Source organism: Eleutherodactylus coqui, chromosome 7 (genome assembly GCF_035609145.1).
Source record: "Eleutherodactylus coqui strain aEleCoq1 chromosome 7, aEleCoq1.hap1, whole genome shotgun sequence".
Lineage (NCBI taxonomy): Eukaryota > Metazoa > Chordata > Amphibia > Anura > Eleutherodactylidae > Eleutherodactylus > Eleutherodactylus coqui.
This window is the reverse complement of record NC_089843.1, coordinates 123,780,568-123,797,606: the sequence shown is the minus strand read 5'-3', so window position 1 is coordinate 123,797,606 and position 17,039 is coordinate 123,780,568. Positions and strand designations below refer to the sequence as shown.

At 43.8% G+C, this 17,039-nt stretch overlaps 1 protein-coding gene across 1 annotated transcript in view; it reads left to right on the top strand.

The window, feature by feature from the left end:
- The window catches only part of TMEM131L (transmembrane 131 like), an 89,379-nt gene that overhangs the window by 11,661 nt on the left and 60,679 nt on the right, over positions 1 to 17,039 (top strand). Inside the window, exons 3-4 of the mRNA XM_066573629.1 lie at positions 475 to 518; positions 15,575 to 15,637. Of these exons, the coding sequence (XP_066429726.1) occupies positions 475 to 518; positions 15,575 to 15,637 (107 nt within the window). The remainder of the gene's footprint in view (positions 1 to 474; positions 519 to 15,574; positions 15,638 to 17,039) is intronic.

Here is a 17,039-nt window from a genome sequence, read left to right as displayed (position 1 = left end):
GGAGTCCCTTGTCTAGGTCTAGGGGATAACTTCATTTATCCGGACAACCCCTATAACTTCGTGGAGCCTTGGTATAACTGTAGGAAACCGTATGAGAAGTATGCAGTGTGTGTATATGTGGGTATATATAAATAATGGTAAGAATGATTAATACGGAGATGTTTTTTCCTATTGGATGCCAGATTTACTACTTTTATGGTTAGCTGAAGGCGGCTAGCAATAGACTATATACCACATTAGAAGGGACAACAAATAATTCCCCTTTCCACTCTTTTATCCTTGTCCTAAAAAGAGTTGTTTATTACCCGTAAGCAGTGTGTTGAGTTGATGGAAGTAATAGTTCATTTCTGAATACAATTCTGTTAAATCCTCTGTATGTTATGAAGTTTTACTTTGTATTGTATCTTATCTCAATGTTGTTTATCATTTTTTTTTAATGATTCTGTGAAATAATTCTTGACCTTTCTTTATTAGACTGATTCAGATCAGCATACAGGGGAGCATTTACAAGAACAGAAGTAAGTACGTTTGTGTTTTCATTCATTTTTTTTTCTTCCAGTTTTAAAGTGACCCTTTGGTTTTGGGACAAAATTCTGTCCTGGAATAGGAGTGATAGTTCTTCTCTACCAGTTTTGGGTCCCATGTTCGGCTATTCAAAATGGACCCAGCAATTTCCTGACTACCAAATGTGCACTCTGTACTGCCTTCTAATTGGCCAGTGCTGATCACAATTGGCCAGTGCTGATCACATGAGCATTTCTGGCCAAGCAGAGAGCAGTTATAGTACATTGGTAGTCTAACACTACTGGTGCACTATGGATATTGACGTAGGTAGTCTGAGTGAGGATTGTGCTGACCATCTTGAACGGCTGAAAATGGGACCTAAAACTGACGAATCAGAGGGACAAGAGAGAACAACTGCTGGTAGTGTACCCTCTGGTCCCGGGACAAAATTTTGTCCTGAAAGAGGAGGGGCGCTTTAAATTAAAACTATGTTGCAGTGACATATTGGTTTCATAAGTGGAAGGCAGGAAGAATGGAAGTCTAGTGAGCCTTGTCTCCTGTAACAATCCATTCCTCTTATGATCATGTCTTGCCTTATAACAATGTTCTCATTTTGGCAATTGTACAATCTCAATCAGATGTTCTTGTCCAGTTACCGTTTTTACATGTTTCTTTGTAAGCAATAGCAAGTGTCTGCAGAAAAATGTACAAGTTCATCACCTAATGTTCCTAGTTGTCTTAGGCCGGCTGCACACGAGCGTGACGGGCTCCGCCGCGGAATATTCCATGGCGAAGCCCGTCACGGCGCCCCCCACAGACCCCATACTTACCAGCGTATCCGGGGTCTTCGCTCCCGCATGACGCTTCCCCGCCCGCCGCGTCACATGACTGCAATGGAAGCCGTCAGCGCGTACACCCGCGGCAAATAGAGCATGCCGCGGGTGAGGACGGGAGATTTCACGGTGCGGAATTCCGCGGTGGAATTCCGCACCGTGTGCCCTGAGCTATTGGGTTCAATAGAACCTAATAGCTGCGGGCAACGCAGCGGATTTTCGCCACGAATTACGCGGCAGAAATCCGTTCGTGGGAAGGAGGCCTTGATCAGTTTTTTTTTTTTAATTTGCATATCTGTTTATTAAAGAAATAAGCCCAAGAAAAGGTATAACACTTTATTTGCACTTCTACAGCTAATAGCAAGACATGGTTGTAGGCCCTGGAAAACCCCTTTAATAGCAAAAATAATAAATATATAATAAAAAAAAATGAAAGCAATAAAAAACCAAAAACGTTATGCATTATTTATCTCATACAGTAAACCTCGTCAGAAAAAACAATTTTTTTTTTTGGCCAAATTTAATAAGTAATCAAAAAGTCATATGTACTCCAAAATGGAACCAATAGAAACTACAAGTTGTCCTGCAAAAAGCAAGCCCTCTCTCAACTTGGGTTGAAGGAGCAATAAAAAAGTTATGGCTCTCAGAAGATGGTGGAAAAACACAATTTTGTTTTTTTCCAAAGATATTTTATCTAATAGTAATAAAAAAAAATAAAATACAATTTTTGTATAGTCTTAACTATTCTGTGTCAGACCGATTTATGTCATTTTTTTCCCCCATGTGTACACCATAAAAACAATTCCTGCCCAAAGATGGCGGAATTGTTAGTTTTTTTTTAAATTTAATTATTTTTTTAAATTTTATTCCACTTGGAAGTTTTGCAGTACATTATATGTTTAATTAAATAGTGCCATTGATGAATACAACTCATCCTGCAAAAATCAATCCCTCAAACAGCGACGTCGCTGGATAAATAAGAGTTATAATTTTTTAGAAGTGGGACTGAAAAAAGGGTGGGGGGGGGAAAGAAGGAGTTAGTGTGGGTACTGTTGTATCTTGTCTCCACCAGAAAAATAGATGGAGATCTGGGATTGTGTTGTGGGAGGTATAGGGTACACCCACAGCAGCTGATAGGCTGTTAGTTCCCGATGCCCTCCGTGCTCCCTGCACTGCCCCCGGTTGTAACTGTGTTACCGCCGGCCTCACTGTCATGCAGTCCCCACAACCCAGAAGTCGGCCCTGATCTGTGTGTTCCGATGCTTTTCTTTTCTCTTCTGCAAACGCCTTCACCCCTGTGCGCCCTGCCCCGCCCCCGGCTGTAACTGTGTTACCGCTGGCCTTCCTGTCATGCAGTCCCCACGACCCAGAAGTTGGCCCCGCTCTGTGTGTGAGTGCAGTTGTTGGCGGCGCTGGCGGCACCCATTTCATTGGACAGCAGTGCACAGCAGCTGCCAAAGGCACCGCATGAAAATCGCATTGTTGTCAGCGGAGGAGGGGCCACTGACAGCGTCGGACGTCGTTGTCTGGTGGGGAGAAGTAAAAGCGTCTGAGAATCGTTGGCCGCCGGAAACACATACAGCGGAAGAGCAGGAAAGGCAGAATTGAGTGCCGTGGACATGTACAGCAAGCCGGAGGGGGCATGATGGGAGAGCGGCAGGGGGAAGTTCACAGAACAGCGTGAAGAGTTACAACAGCGGTACTGCGGGATGCGGTCCCGTGCCCCTGCAGAGGCCTGCGGCTCACCCGCTCCCGGCGTCTCCTCTCCGCGCTATGTCCCGGCTACCAGCCAGTCTCTGCGAGACCTGCACAGAAAAAGGACATGCTGCGATTTGTTTTCCTCGTGTATTTTCATGCGGACAAATCACGTTCGTCTGCATAGGATTGCGTTTTGTAATGCAATCCTATGCAGGCGGGCACGGGCGGAAATTCTGCGGGAAATCCCGCCGCGGAATTTTCACTCGTGTGCAGGGGGCCTTAATGAGCCTTTGTATGTTAGCATCTTGTTAAATTCATCCCAGCTCATTGGTAGCGGGCAGATGAGTCTATGTGCATTTGTTTGTCTGTCCTTTGTTTTGGTAACACCTGTTCTGGGTGTCTGCTGTCTCTCACTGAATCATCCTATGAATCTGGCACTCTGTTTATTATATAATAGGATCTCTATTTATATAATGCACTTCTGACTACTGTCAGACAGAGCCAGCTGCTTGTTCGAGATAGACCTTTTAGCTGGTTCTTTGCCGGAGCACACAGGCTGCTGGAGTTGCTAACGGTCTTCCAGGTATAGGTAGCTGTAAAGAGATCTCTATTCTTTATAAATGCTAATATTGCAACCAAGTCCCAATCATTACTGGGCTTTCAAGGTCAGATTTGCCCATCTAAGTACCAAAGGATCTTGCAGCGGGCCCAAATCCTGGCACCATTATGGACTGCTAATATGAGAGGGTCTCAAAAGTCTCAGTAGAAGATAATAAGAAATATTATGATACAATGAAATGTGGCGGTGCACGTGTCTTTCAAAGGTTGAGAATGGACCCTCCGAATACTTTCCTCCAGTGGGCTCAGTTTAGCCCACTGTGATGCAGCTTGGTTCTCTAGCAAGATATGGCAAACCTCAGCAATCTCAACAGAGGAGATTGGGATTGATTTGTGAAAGTAGTGCAGATGACTAGTGGAGATGTTTAGAACCTGTCCTCATGCCAATCGTTACTTCCGTGACATTACCTGAAGAATCCTAGAAGTAACTCTGCTTGTCTTAACATGTGATTTTGCATGCAGATTTTACCCATTTCTGCTAATGTGATATCAATGTTCTAAAGGAGGATCTAAAAAAAAAGTTTGAAAACTACAGGTACTGTATAAGTTGGTCATCCTTTCACTTCACCATGGGCGCAATATAATAGTACATTACAATGACTGTAGGGAAAACGTCTATGCATCAACAGACATGCTCCCCCAGCTATTATTCCAGTAGCTGGGCCCTTGAAGATCAGCTTCACTATCAGATGGAGTTCTTTCACCAACATGGGTTTTCATGGGTAGACAATCCCTTTTGAAGGTACACATAGAAAGGCATCACAAAATTACACTTTTGCTTTCTGGTACCTGTTGTTAGGCCTCCTTCACTTATGTCTGGGCCTCAATAAATGTATCCTTTTTTTTCCCTGTATGGACAATCTTGTTTCATAGTACTGCTCCTGTTTGCAGATATCAACCCAAACCAGAATTGTGCAGAACAGTTGTATCTGGCTTAGATGACTACCAAATATAATTGAACACCTGAGCCAGAGTAAAAAGTAGTATTTATTTACATATTTTAATACTTAGCAGGGCTTCCTATGGCCCTAATGATATTGATTGCTGTCCTTGGCATACTTTCTACTAATGTTCGATAGACATCAGCTGATTCCCTCCAGTCATCCTTCAAACCCCCTGGTGAGTTCTCTCAAAGACTATTAGACGCTAATGATATTTCTTGACCTGGTGTTCCAGTTAAACCCAAATATCTTCAGTAGAGTTCATGTTAGGACTGTATACAGGCCAGTCCAACCGTGGAACATCCGTGTCCTCAAATCAACGTAAAACAGCATTGGATTTGTAATAAGGCACTTTGTCTTGTTGGAAGTATTTCTGGCCTTTCCCAGAGCATTGCCACATTGTGGGCAGCACATTCTAGTCTATAATGTCAGGTTAAGCCTCCATGTTCATTGTTCTTATCACTACAACCAACAGACCATGCCATATAAAATGTCCCCAGACCATAAAGGAACCTTCGCTGAACTTAAGACATTTCCCAGGCCTCTTCCGCGCCCAGGTATGTCCATCTGATTTGAAGATAGAGCAGTGTGATTGGTTACTCCATAGAACAGTCTTCCATTGCTCAAGTGTCCAGCGATGATGCTCCTTGCATCGTTGTAGAAGGGCCAATGCATTGCGCTTCATGATGGGCGGTCTGTGTGCAGCAGCATAACCCGTAAATCCAGTTGCGTGAAGTTCCCTACGCAAGCTATGGCTGACGTCTCCATGGGTCTGCATCTTATGTAGCATGGTTTAGGACGCTTGACATGCTAATAAGACAATCCATTCTACTTATAGGGGTCTTCACATACTTTTGCTAGAATAGTGTTTGTAAAGGCCCGTTTACACGGGACGAGACAAACAATACCCGACAGTGCGTCCCAGAGATACTCGCTCCTGTGCAATTTGAACAACTCTGAACAATAGTCATCCCGTGTAAAAGGGCCTTAAGCCTCCAGCCTTTTGGCTGGAACATAGCACACCATTGAAAAACTGCAACATATAATAAAAGCCCTCATAAGGTGCATCACACAAAAGGCATTGTGTGAATCGAAAAGTATCTGTATGTGTTCTCATCCACTCACAGCTTACATCTGGACCATTTTTTTCACCATAGTCCTAAGATTACTTATGTTCAGTAAAGGTCCCCAAAATGTGGAATGTCAAAATAATTATTTTCTTTGCTCAATACTGTGAAACGGACTACCTGTGAGCAACTCGGAAGCAGTAAGATGCACCCAGCTGTGACTGCGTGATCTGAATGAGTTGTTCAAGTGCTTGTTTTATTTTCAAGTACTTCCATGTGGGAAAAAGTTTGGAGAAACTTCTTATTCCTGACTTTATTACCTGAAGATGTAAAGTTGGTTATAAACTGCTGAAGTGTGTCTACATGTCTGAGCAAGTCCGTCCCACCCCATGCAGTCTGTTTTTTGAGAACCTTGCCAAGAAACCAAAAAATGTCATGTTTGGATAGTATGGAGTTGAATTACTGTAAGTTGTTTTGTCTTGACTACAGAGTGCAAAGCCAGTATAAAGCATTCATCATGCATATTGCTCAGTCGCAGTTGCTTTCAGAGTTGTAACCTTTGTTTAAAGAAGCCTGGGTGTGCATGTGAAGTAAAACATTCGGCCCGTGTGCTGCCAGTAGGAGCTATGCCAATTATGCTGTCAGACAAATATGGATGAAAAGATACATTAATTCTGCAACAGTACAGTTGCTATACACACATTGTAACCATTATTCTAAGGCAGCCATAAGAACTGTAACTGTTCAGTTAAACTTCTATTGGCAACAGTATGTAAGTTCCAAATATTGTATAGAAGAGATTGTATTAGTGTGACATTTTATAAATGGAGTTTAACATAGAGTAGGTCTATTGTGAAGTGAGCAGAAGAGTTTCCTGTGATTTGAGTAAAAAGATAGAAGAGAATTGTGTTAACTAAAAGCCTCTTTCACAGGCTTTAAATGTCTAAAATGAAATCGGGAGGATGAGCTGTGATCTCCTCTATTATAGCTGTGTGACAGGAGCTATGTGATCATCATCAATAACTGTGATAGGAGTGCCTGTGTCCCCCTCTGGGCAGTTTCTTTGGTACATTTGTATGTAATAGCATCACGCAGACTAAGAAACTGACTAGAAACTGAACAAATAACCCCAAGTAAGTCTGAGCTGGTCAGAATTGGGATCACTTGACCATCTGAGGAGAAGATCTTCGAGTTTCAGATAGTAAAGCATAGCTAAGGTAATACTAGTCCGTTTATAGATACTGGGAGGATAGCTACACAATGAATTAAAAACAAACAAAACACTGGAATGACCCTTTAATTTGCTCAGCTACACATATCAGCAGTAATGCATAAATAACAGAATTCATTTACCGTTTCAGCACTTATCTGAGCCTTTTTAGAATTGTTCAAGCCGAAGCTTCTTTTCTCAGCTTTTGGAAGTGTTGGCTTATTTTTCTGTTGATTTCTAACCTTGTATAAGATCTAAATCTACAGTTTTAACTCTGACTGTCACTGCACTTCCTCTTGGACTGCAGTTTGATTTAATTTCCCTTTAATGTGTGAATCTAATAAGGCGCTGTTTGGGGGGTACAGGGCCTTAACTCACAGAGTATGTTCACACGACAGAATCCCATGCTGATTTTTCCACATGGATTCCGCCTCTAAAAACCATTACAGAAATCTGTATCTCAAGTGCGGCTTTCTGACGAGGCTATGCAAATGTGAGGCTGAAGATCCGCACGCGGATTTGGCCCTTTTTAATGGGCAAGTCTGCATTCGCAATTCCCAACATGCATATTGTGTAGAATCCACGTCGAGAATTGACGTAGCTACTTTTTTTTTTTTTCTTCATATGGCTAAAACCTATAAGATACTGTTGAAAAGATACAAAATATCTACTGCGTTACAGGCGTAGATGAACTGCCCTTAATGAGCTGTATCCTTGATCGACACTTGTTTAAGGCCTCCTTCCCACGAGCGTGACGGGGTCCGCCGCGTAATATTACGCAGTGAAGCCCGTCACGGCGCCCCCCAGAGCCCCTATACTTACCTGCGGGAGATAGCGTGAAATCGCTTCCCCGCCCACCACCGCCGCGTCACCGCCCGTCACCGCCCACCACCGCCGCGTCACCGAGCGTGTCACGTGACGCGGCCGGCCGCGTCATTTGGCGTCAGATGACGCGCGGCGGTGGGCGGGAAAGCGTTTTTTCACGCTATCTCCCGCTGGTTACAGCGGGAGATAGCGTGAACGGACGGCTTCCATTGACTGCAATGGAAGCCGTCAGTGCGTACAGCCCGTCCTCACCCGCAGAAAATAGAGCATGCTGCGGGTGAGGACGGGAGAAATCGCGGTGCGTAATTCCGCGCTGGAATTACGCATCGTGAGCATTGTGCTATTAGGTTCAATAGAACCTAATAGCTGCGGGCAACGCAGCGGATTTTCGCCGCGAATTACGCGGCGGAAATCCGTTCGTGGGAAGGAGGCCTTAAGGTTTCTTTTTTCCATCTGTCTCAGAGCACTCTCTGCCATAAATCAACAAATAGTCTCTCCCCACCCCCTGCTGCGAACCACGCCACCGCCCTGTCCTCGCTCCAGTTGTTTACAGACTGCAGTCCCACCTATCTATGGGATGTCACAGGCTGCTGCATCCTATGACAGAATTCAGTGCTGGTGTACAGTCCAATCTGCAAGCAGTATGTTATAGAGCATGAAACGTTATAAAATGTACCGCAGGGATTATGGTCCCATGAGTCCAGTGGGCAGCGACTGAATGCTTGTCCGCCTTCCTTGCATTGCCATATATACATGGATAACTGTCAATCACTGACCATGTGATGGCCCTCTAGTATTATAAACCACTATGAACAGAAATAATCAACAAAATAACAAATTGGACCCTACAAAACTATATAGAGACATGAGTGTGGCAAGCTTCTGTTTAAGTGGAAGGTTTCTTCTAGTTTTTGCTTGAGTTTAACTTTGGGCAAATGCAAACTTTTTACAGAAAATTGTCATGGGATTGCAATGCGATTTTTGGGCAGCTTGTGTGGGAGAGACAGGCTTTTTGAATTTATGTGGTCAAAACTGTAGCAAACGTGGATTTGCAACACAGTAATTAGCTGTGAGGCGAAAACATGGTGCCTTTCGGCACATGTGAAAGTACCCTTAAAGGCCTTGACAGCATCTTTGTAGTGCATCAGGAACAGTTTGTGATCTGCATGATGTTTGTGTTCTTATAGCTTAACATATACCTGCTGAATGTTCCTTTTATAGCATTTGTTCTTGTGGAGCTGCTAGTCTTAGACCAGTGGGTGGATGCAGTCTCATAAAATGAAAAGAACTTGAAAATGCTAATTGCACTGAATTGGTCCTATTAACCTGGTGACAGACTTTGAGAGGAACCTTGGTTGACGTTAATAATAGTGAGACGCTAAGACATCCCTTTACTTAGAGAGAATTCATCTCAAGTATTCACCCATTTGTATTTTAGCCAGAATTTGTCTTTATTCTTTTCTTTGCTGCATCTTCAGATGACAATTTTGTTAATTGGTGCTAAATTTCAGTAATTTTTTAAGCTGTAACGGTGACCATATCCCATCAGCGTTCAGACAACAACCTTTCCTCCCAGTCTTCCTATAGACACTTTGTTCAGGAGAACATGTACGTGTTCTCAAAAGGGAAAAGAAGCGGAAGCCACTGCCAGATACCCCTCATGGCAGCTTACCTCCCCGTTAGAGCAAAGGACTTGTTGAAATCACACATATCCACTACCTCCATCTGCCAAACCTTTAGATCAGGGGTATCAGGCTCATTTTCTCTAAGGGCCACATCAGCCTTATGGTTGCCTTCAAAGGGCCAATTGTAACTGTATATTAAGGGCTCGTTCACATGTGCGTGTTTGCACAGCATATTACATGCATTATTTTTGCGTGCATTATACACAGTGAATAGAACCCATTGATTTCAGTGGGTTTGTTCAAATGTGTATTTGCATGAAAAAAATACATGGCACGACCAATTTTGGTGGGTATTGTGCACCACAACAGGCCATAGAAGAGAATAATCGGGTGAAAATACGCAGGAAGCCTGCATATTCACTGCTCATTTGCCTACTATTTCAATGAGCCTGTCTGCGTTCTTTTATGCATATGTAAAGACGCAGTGTATTCACGCACACAACACCCTGATGAGTCCGAAAAATGTGGGCATAAGCGCTTTTTTTTTTTGGTTGCGCAAATATGTAGCGCATTTTTACAACTGAAATGCGCTTACACCCATGTGAGTGAGCCTTAATAGTGGCCCCTATCAGTAGTGATAGTGACCCCCATAGTAGTCCAACAGATGCTGCCTGACCAGAGGCCAATAGTAACTGTATAGGTTTTGCACTGATCCTGCCCACAGCTCCGATCCACTGACCTCACCTCGGCACAGAAGTCAGCTGTCAGGAGAGGCCAGCGGTCACAGACTCTGCACTGCTAGAATGGAGCTGCAGGCAGGGAGAGTAGAATTCCCTTAAAGGGGTTTTCCAGGCAATGCCTGCCAAGATACACTTGGGTTGGAGTGAAAGCACTTCTCCAACTCCTGTGTAGTGGACGGCGGTCATGAAATCAGTGGGAGCTGTGTTTTGTAATTGCAGGCTGGGGTCCCATTGATTTCATTGAGAGCTACGCCTGCAATTACAAGCACCGGCCACTACTCTGGTTGGAGCAGTGCTTCTGCTCTGCCCCTAGCGTATCCTGCCAGGCTTTACCTGGATAACCCCTGTAAGGTTTAATGCACGGCTGCGGCCACATAAAATAAAGCCAGGTTCGACCTGTGGGCCTTGTGTTTGCCATAACTGGCATTCTACTGTATGAGCCTGTGGGCAACATCCCTCTGTATGTGGGTACAGTGTGATACATGGCAGTCTTCTGTGAAGGTATACATCGGGAGACCCTAGGCTCATACACAGATGTGAACCTCTGTGATGGTGGTGCTGACCTGTATAGTCTGCCACTTTTGGAAATGGGAGGGAAGCAATGACTGAGTAGATTTAACAGCTTGACAAAAGAGAAATTGTACTTATTAGTTCTGTTTTATTTCTCTGGGGTCATTTGCTACTTAATGTTTTTATCCTGATTTGAAGAGGGCTATTCTCGGAGTAGATGGGACATGAGGGATTCTGTGTCTGTTCCTGCAAATACGGACATAGCAGTTTATTTTTAGTTAGCCTGGGGAAATGTGTTTCGTGGCTTTTGGCACTTGTCGATGGTCTGGTAACTGCTCTGTGGAAGCTCCACTGACTTTATAGCTGCTGTGCATCCAGCCTAGTAGCTTGATATGTTTGCAGACTGTTGTTACATTAGTTTTCTGCTGGTGGACCTGAACAGGGATACAGCTTCCGTACCAAAAACCGTGTTCACTGTTTGATAAGGAGTTAAGAAATTGATACATGAAGCATTTGTACAGGTTTTTTAAAAATATAATTTACTAGCGTACCCGTCGCGCGTTGCTGCGAAGACAGACATACATACATACTTCGTTTTTATATATCTAGATGACGGCAGCAGCGACCACTGAGGTTTTGTAGGCCGCTGCTTCCCCCTTGCAGGCTGAATAAAATAGCCGTTGTGTGAGAATCGCTGGGGGGGGGAGACATTCTTACTGCTGGGAGAATTGCTGGGGGGGGATGGGAGACATTCTTACTGCTGGGAGAATTGCTGGGGGGGGATGGGAGACATTCTGACTGCTGGGAGAATCGCTGGGGGGGATGGGAGACATTCTGACTGCTGGGAGAATCGCTGGGGGGGGGATGGGAGACATTCTGACTGCTGGGAGAATCGCTGGGGGGGGATCGGAGACATTCTGACTGCTGGGAGAATCGCTGGGGGGGGGGATGGGAGACATTCTGACTGCTGGGAGAATCGCTGGCGGGGGAGCGGAGGCATGACTGCTGGGAGAATCGTTGGGGGGGGGCATGGTGACTGCCAAGAAAATCTCTGTGGGGGAAGGGGGGCATGATGACTGCCAGGAGAACCGCTGGGGGGGAGGGGGGCATTATTATTGCTGGCGGACAGCTGGGGGTGGCATTGTGACTGCTGGTGGACCACTGGGGGGGGGTATTATGACTGCTGGGGGAACCGCTGGGGGGGGGGGGGAGCGGGCATTATTACTGCTGGGGGACCGCTGGGGTATGTCACTCTTATTACTAATGGGGGGAGTGTCACTATTATTACTGCTGTGGGATGTCACTATTATCGCTGGGGTGAAGGTGTCACTATTACCGCTGGGGTATGTGTACATGTGGCAGAAATGGGCAGGGCTCTTTCAGAATAGACCGGGTGCAGATTTTGACTGCTTTTTAGATGCGGAAATGCTGCAGAATTTTCCACAGAAATCTCCGCTGAGGACATTCTGCAGTATTTCCGCGTCCAAAAAGCAGTCAGAATCTGCACCCGGTCTATTCTGAAACAGCCTTGTCCTTTTTAGAACGACGGGGGTAAAATCATACGTTGTGATAAGCCCCGCCCCCTGACGTGTTGGCACTTTGCGATACATAAGTGGGTTTTGGGTTGTAGTTTGGGCACTCGGTCCCTAAAAGGTTCGCCATCACTGGCCGAGTACATGTTTGCCCACTTCCAACTCCAATGGAGACTGACTGTAAATGGCTGGCGTGCTCTAGTATTTATGGTTTCAAGCTGTACGTGTCATTGCATACAGTCTATCTATCTATCTATCTATCTATCTATCTATCTATCTATCTATCTATCTATCAGGGTTATTGCATACAGTCTATCTATCTATCTATCTATCTATCTATAAGGGTTATTGCATACAGTCTATCTATCTATCTATCTATCTATCTATCTATCTATCTATCTATCTATCTATCAGGGTTATTGCATACAGTCTATCTATCTATCTATCTATCTATCTATCTATCTATCTATCTATCTATAAGGGTTATTGCATACAGTCTATCTATCTATCTATCTATCTATCTATCTATCTATCTATCTATCTATCTATCTATCTATCTATCTATCTATCTATCTATCTCCTATCTATCTCCTATCTATCTATCTCCTATCTATCTATCTATCTCCTATCTATCTATCTATCTCCTATCTATCTATCTCCTATCTATCTATCTATCTCCTATCTATCTATCTATCTCCTATCTATCTATCTATCTCCTATCTATCTATCTCCTATCTATCTATCTATCTCCTATCTATCTATCTATCTCCTATCTATCTATCTATCTCCTATCTATCTATCTATCTCCTATCTATCTATCTATCTCCTATCTATCTATCTATCTCCTATCTATCTATCTATCTCCTATCTATCTATCTATCTCCTATCTATCTATCTATCTCCTATCTATCTATCTATCTCCTATCTATCTATCTATCTCCTATCTATCTATCTATCTCCTATCTATCTATCTATCTCCTATCTATCTATCTATCTCCTATCTATCTATCTATCTCCTATCTATCTATCTATCTCCTATCTATCTATCTATCTCCTATCTATCTATCTATCTCCTATCTATCTATCTATCTCCTATCTATCTATCTATCTCCTATCTATCTATCTATCTCCTATCTATCTATCTATCTCCTATCTATCTATCTATCTCCTATCTATCTATCTATCTCCTATCTATCTATCTATCTCCTATCTATCTATCTATCTCCTATCTATCTATCTATCTCCTATCTATCTATCTATCTCCTATCTATCTATCTATCTCCTATCTATCTATCTATCTCCTATCTATCTATCTATCTCCTATCTATCTATCTATCTCCTATCTATCTATCTATCTCCTATCTATCTATCTATCTATGACATCAGGAAATGAGAGAATTAGATTTTGTAGGCCGCTGCTTCCCCCTTGCGGGCTGAATAAAATAGCCGTTGGGTGGAACATACAATTTATCCGACTGCTGTGGCTTCTTAGGAAGATATCCTAGTACTTGTTTACCCACTTCCAACTCCAATGGTAATTGGCTGGCGTGCTCTAGTGGTTCCAAGCTGTACGTGTCATAATAGAGCCTTAATGACATCACAATGCAGCTTTATAGAACATGTTGGGGCATGTTCAAGGGCGTCCGATGTTGATGACATCAGTGATGACATCACAATAGCAGGTGGCTTACTTATTCGATCTACGTGGGGGGGGGGGGGGCGTAACTTTCGACGACGCTCGCGCGCCATTTATCGTAGGATATTTGTACTATGCCTATAATCTTCCCAGGAGTGTACTTAACAACTTCCCAAAGTTTCATGGCGATCGGATGAATGGTGTAGTAGCGCATAAAGGACAAACAGACACGCACGCAGACACGCACGCAGACAGACATACATTCAATTTTATATATATAGATAAGATCCCTGCTTTCTCTCAGTAGGGATATTATAATGTTTACTTCCGATGAATAAATATCTGTTGTGGTCATGTCACGGACGCACAGATGTGTGACTTTTTACAGTACATTGCAGCAGTATTATAGTATTACAAGCCAGCTGTGTAAATGACTAGCTGTCCCAGAGCCGAGGGTTGTAGTGGTACACTGCAATAGCTCATAGACCTCTCTGTGACATGTATCTCCTAGTAGGGGATGTAATAATGAAACAACCCGCACTTCCAGTACTCTTTCTGTACCGTGCTGCTATTAATGACTCCTCACCAAGTTGGGTGTTACTAGGCTGTATGTCCTAAGGCAGGCTTTATCTGTTGTCTTGTGCTTGTTGACACACCTATCATCTGTATGGCACACCTTGCCTGCTGAAAGGACTTCATACATACTAAAGATTTCATAGAACATATTGGCTTTAAATGACATATTGCTTTTAGTACTAAATTATTTTGGCACAGTGTATTAAGGTCCATCTGGACACAACGATTATCGCTCAAAGGCAATCTTTTAAGCGATAATCGTGTGCATTCACACGGCAAGATGATCGCTCAAAGTGCACTTTGTGTGACAGTTTTGAGCGTTCACTTTGCATAAGCTCTTAAGTAGCTAATTAGTGTGTAAATAAGGCTCCCGCTGTATGCAGAAGACAGCGGGAGCACTGTCTTCTGCATACTTCTGCTGTGTTCTCGGAGCACTCAGCTGACTGCTCAGAGTGGGATATGCAGAACACAGCTGGAGCGCTGTCTTCTGCATACTCCTGTGTTCTCCGAGCGGGAAACCAGCTGAAACTGTATCGGTGGTATCCCGCTGAGAACTCGGCACACGGTCATGATAAGACTCTGTCTTTCAGCTAGCTGAAAAATAACGATGAGTGAATCGCTAACGAAAACGGCACATTAGCCGTGTGTTTTGACACAACAATTATCGCTCATAAGACTGCTTTTGAGCAAATTTTGAGCGATAATCATTGCCTAAATGGCACTTTAGAAAACGTGCGCTGGTGCCGTAGTTATGATTTCATCACTTATACATAAGTTATGGCATCCTTTCTATTGACAGCCCACTTTGATAAGTTTGATTGTCTATGCTTTCAGGCAAAATGTTTCGCTTGCACCAGAAGACTGGACAGGGACAATTTTGTAATCTATAGGGGTCCCAAGCAATTGGGCTTCTATTATATCTCTGATCTATCAGAAAGTAGATTTCTTGGTTAACACTGTAGACAAGCAGTTGTTCAGTAGGTACTGAGGGATTGGAAGGGGTATAAAGTGTCGGCTTTGATGCTGACGCTACAACATTTCTACAAACATGCTTGCGTATTAATTCCTTATTCCAATGCCAAACACTGGGTTTGAGAGATGTGCCAAAGTGGGAAAGTAATAGCTAAACTGACACTTGAAGAAATGAGAACTTTTACAACTTACGCAAGTCAGAGTTTTTCACAGTGAAAACATAATATACATGAACTGTGATTATTTTACTTTTTATGTGTAACTTTCTTCTTTTTTTTCCCTTCCAGTATGGGACGGCCTAGTGGGAAGGCCTTACATCTCCAGCCATCTGTTCTAGATTTTGGAGCCCAGTGAGTATGCGTGTTGCACGTTACAGGAAGGACTTACTCTTGCTATTTATTTTAAAGTCTGCAGCATGTTTTGAATTTGGTGAGCTACGGATAAATAATCTGTCCATAAATCATTCACATTGAAGTTTAATGTTAAAAAGTTTGGGAATGTACTACTTGTATTTACTACTTAGTGTGATTACTAGTCTCAATAGAAGAAAAGAAATGGGTCACTTCCGGAACTTGCCGCCCATAGAGAAGCATTGGGCATCCGCACTTCATTTAAGTCCTGCGGATTTGATTTTAAATGATTTGCAGATGCCACGCATGCATAATAAATCGCAGCATGCTCCATTTTACCGTGGATCACTCTGCATTTTTCTATATAAGAGCTGAGGATCCGTAGTGCATCCGCAAATACTTTGGATTTGAAGGTTAGAACCGATTGGGGAGGTGGGAAAAGGCTGTGGGAGGTGGGGTTGCGGATTTTTTTCTGCAGTGCACCCACGTACATCCATGCAGAAAAAAATCCACGATCTCCCGCAAGGAAAAAAAAATCAAGTGTAAGATGGCCCGCAGTGCATTCGCTGTGGAAATCCGCATTAAAACTATCCGTGCGTGCCGTGGACATGAGGCCTTATTTGGTCATGAACTGTGTACTGAATACAGGACAAATTGTAGAGGAGTAAAACTGTTCTTGTTCAGATGGACACTATTCCCACACTAGATCTGTCCAACTGCAATATGTATGGAATTCACAAGGAAAAAGAACCCATTCGTGCACGTGAGTGATTTTTCACTCGGAGCGTTCACATACCGGTATTTAACATACTATGTGACTTTACCTGGGGATTCAGTGACAGCTGCTGATAACAGCGCTGTGACGGGATCCCCTAAGGCCGACTGCAGACGGGCGGAAATTCCGCGGCGGGATTCCCCGCAGAATTTCCGCCCCTGGACGCCTGCATAAGATTGCATTACAGCACGCAATCCTATGCAGACGGCTGCGGTTTTCTGCGCAAAATCACGTGCAGCAAACAAACCGTGGCGCGCTCTAATTCTGTGCGGGGCTCGCTCACTCACCGGCCCCCGGCTCCGCTCTGCGCAGGCTGCCCGGCAGCCGGCACATGAAAGAGCCGGAGCTGCGGGAGCAGGTGAGTCCGCAGTGCTCTCTGCAGGCGTTCGGGTCGGGGCTCGCAGCCGGATCTGACCCGGTCGTCTGCAGGCGGCCTAACGGAAACAAACGAGGCCATTCACTTCTATTGTGAAACGGACACCTCTTTGGTGTCTGTTTTACAAGGTTCCCGATTGTTTCTGCCTTATATTTGGAGTACAGAATAAACATGGACTACATTATTCTGTACTCCAAATAAAGCAGAAGCTAATGGGAACCTTGTAAAACGGATACTAAAGAGGGGTCCGT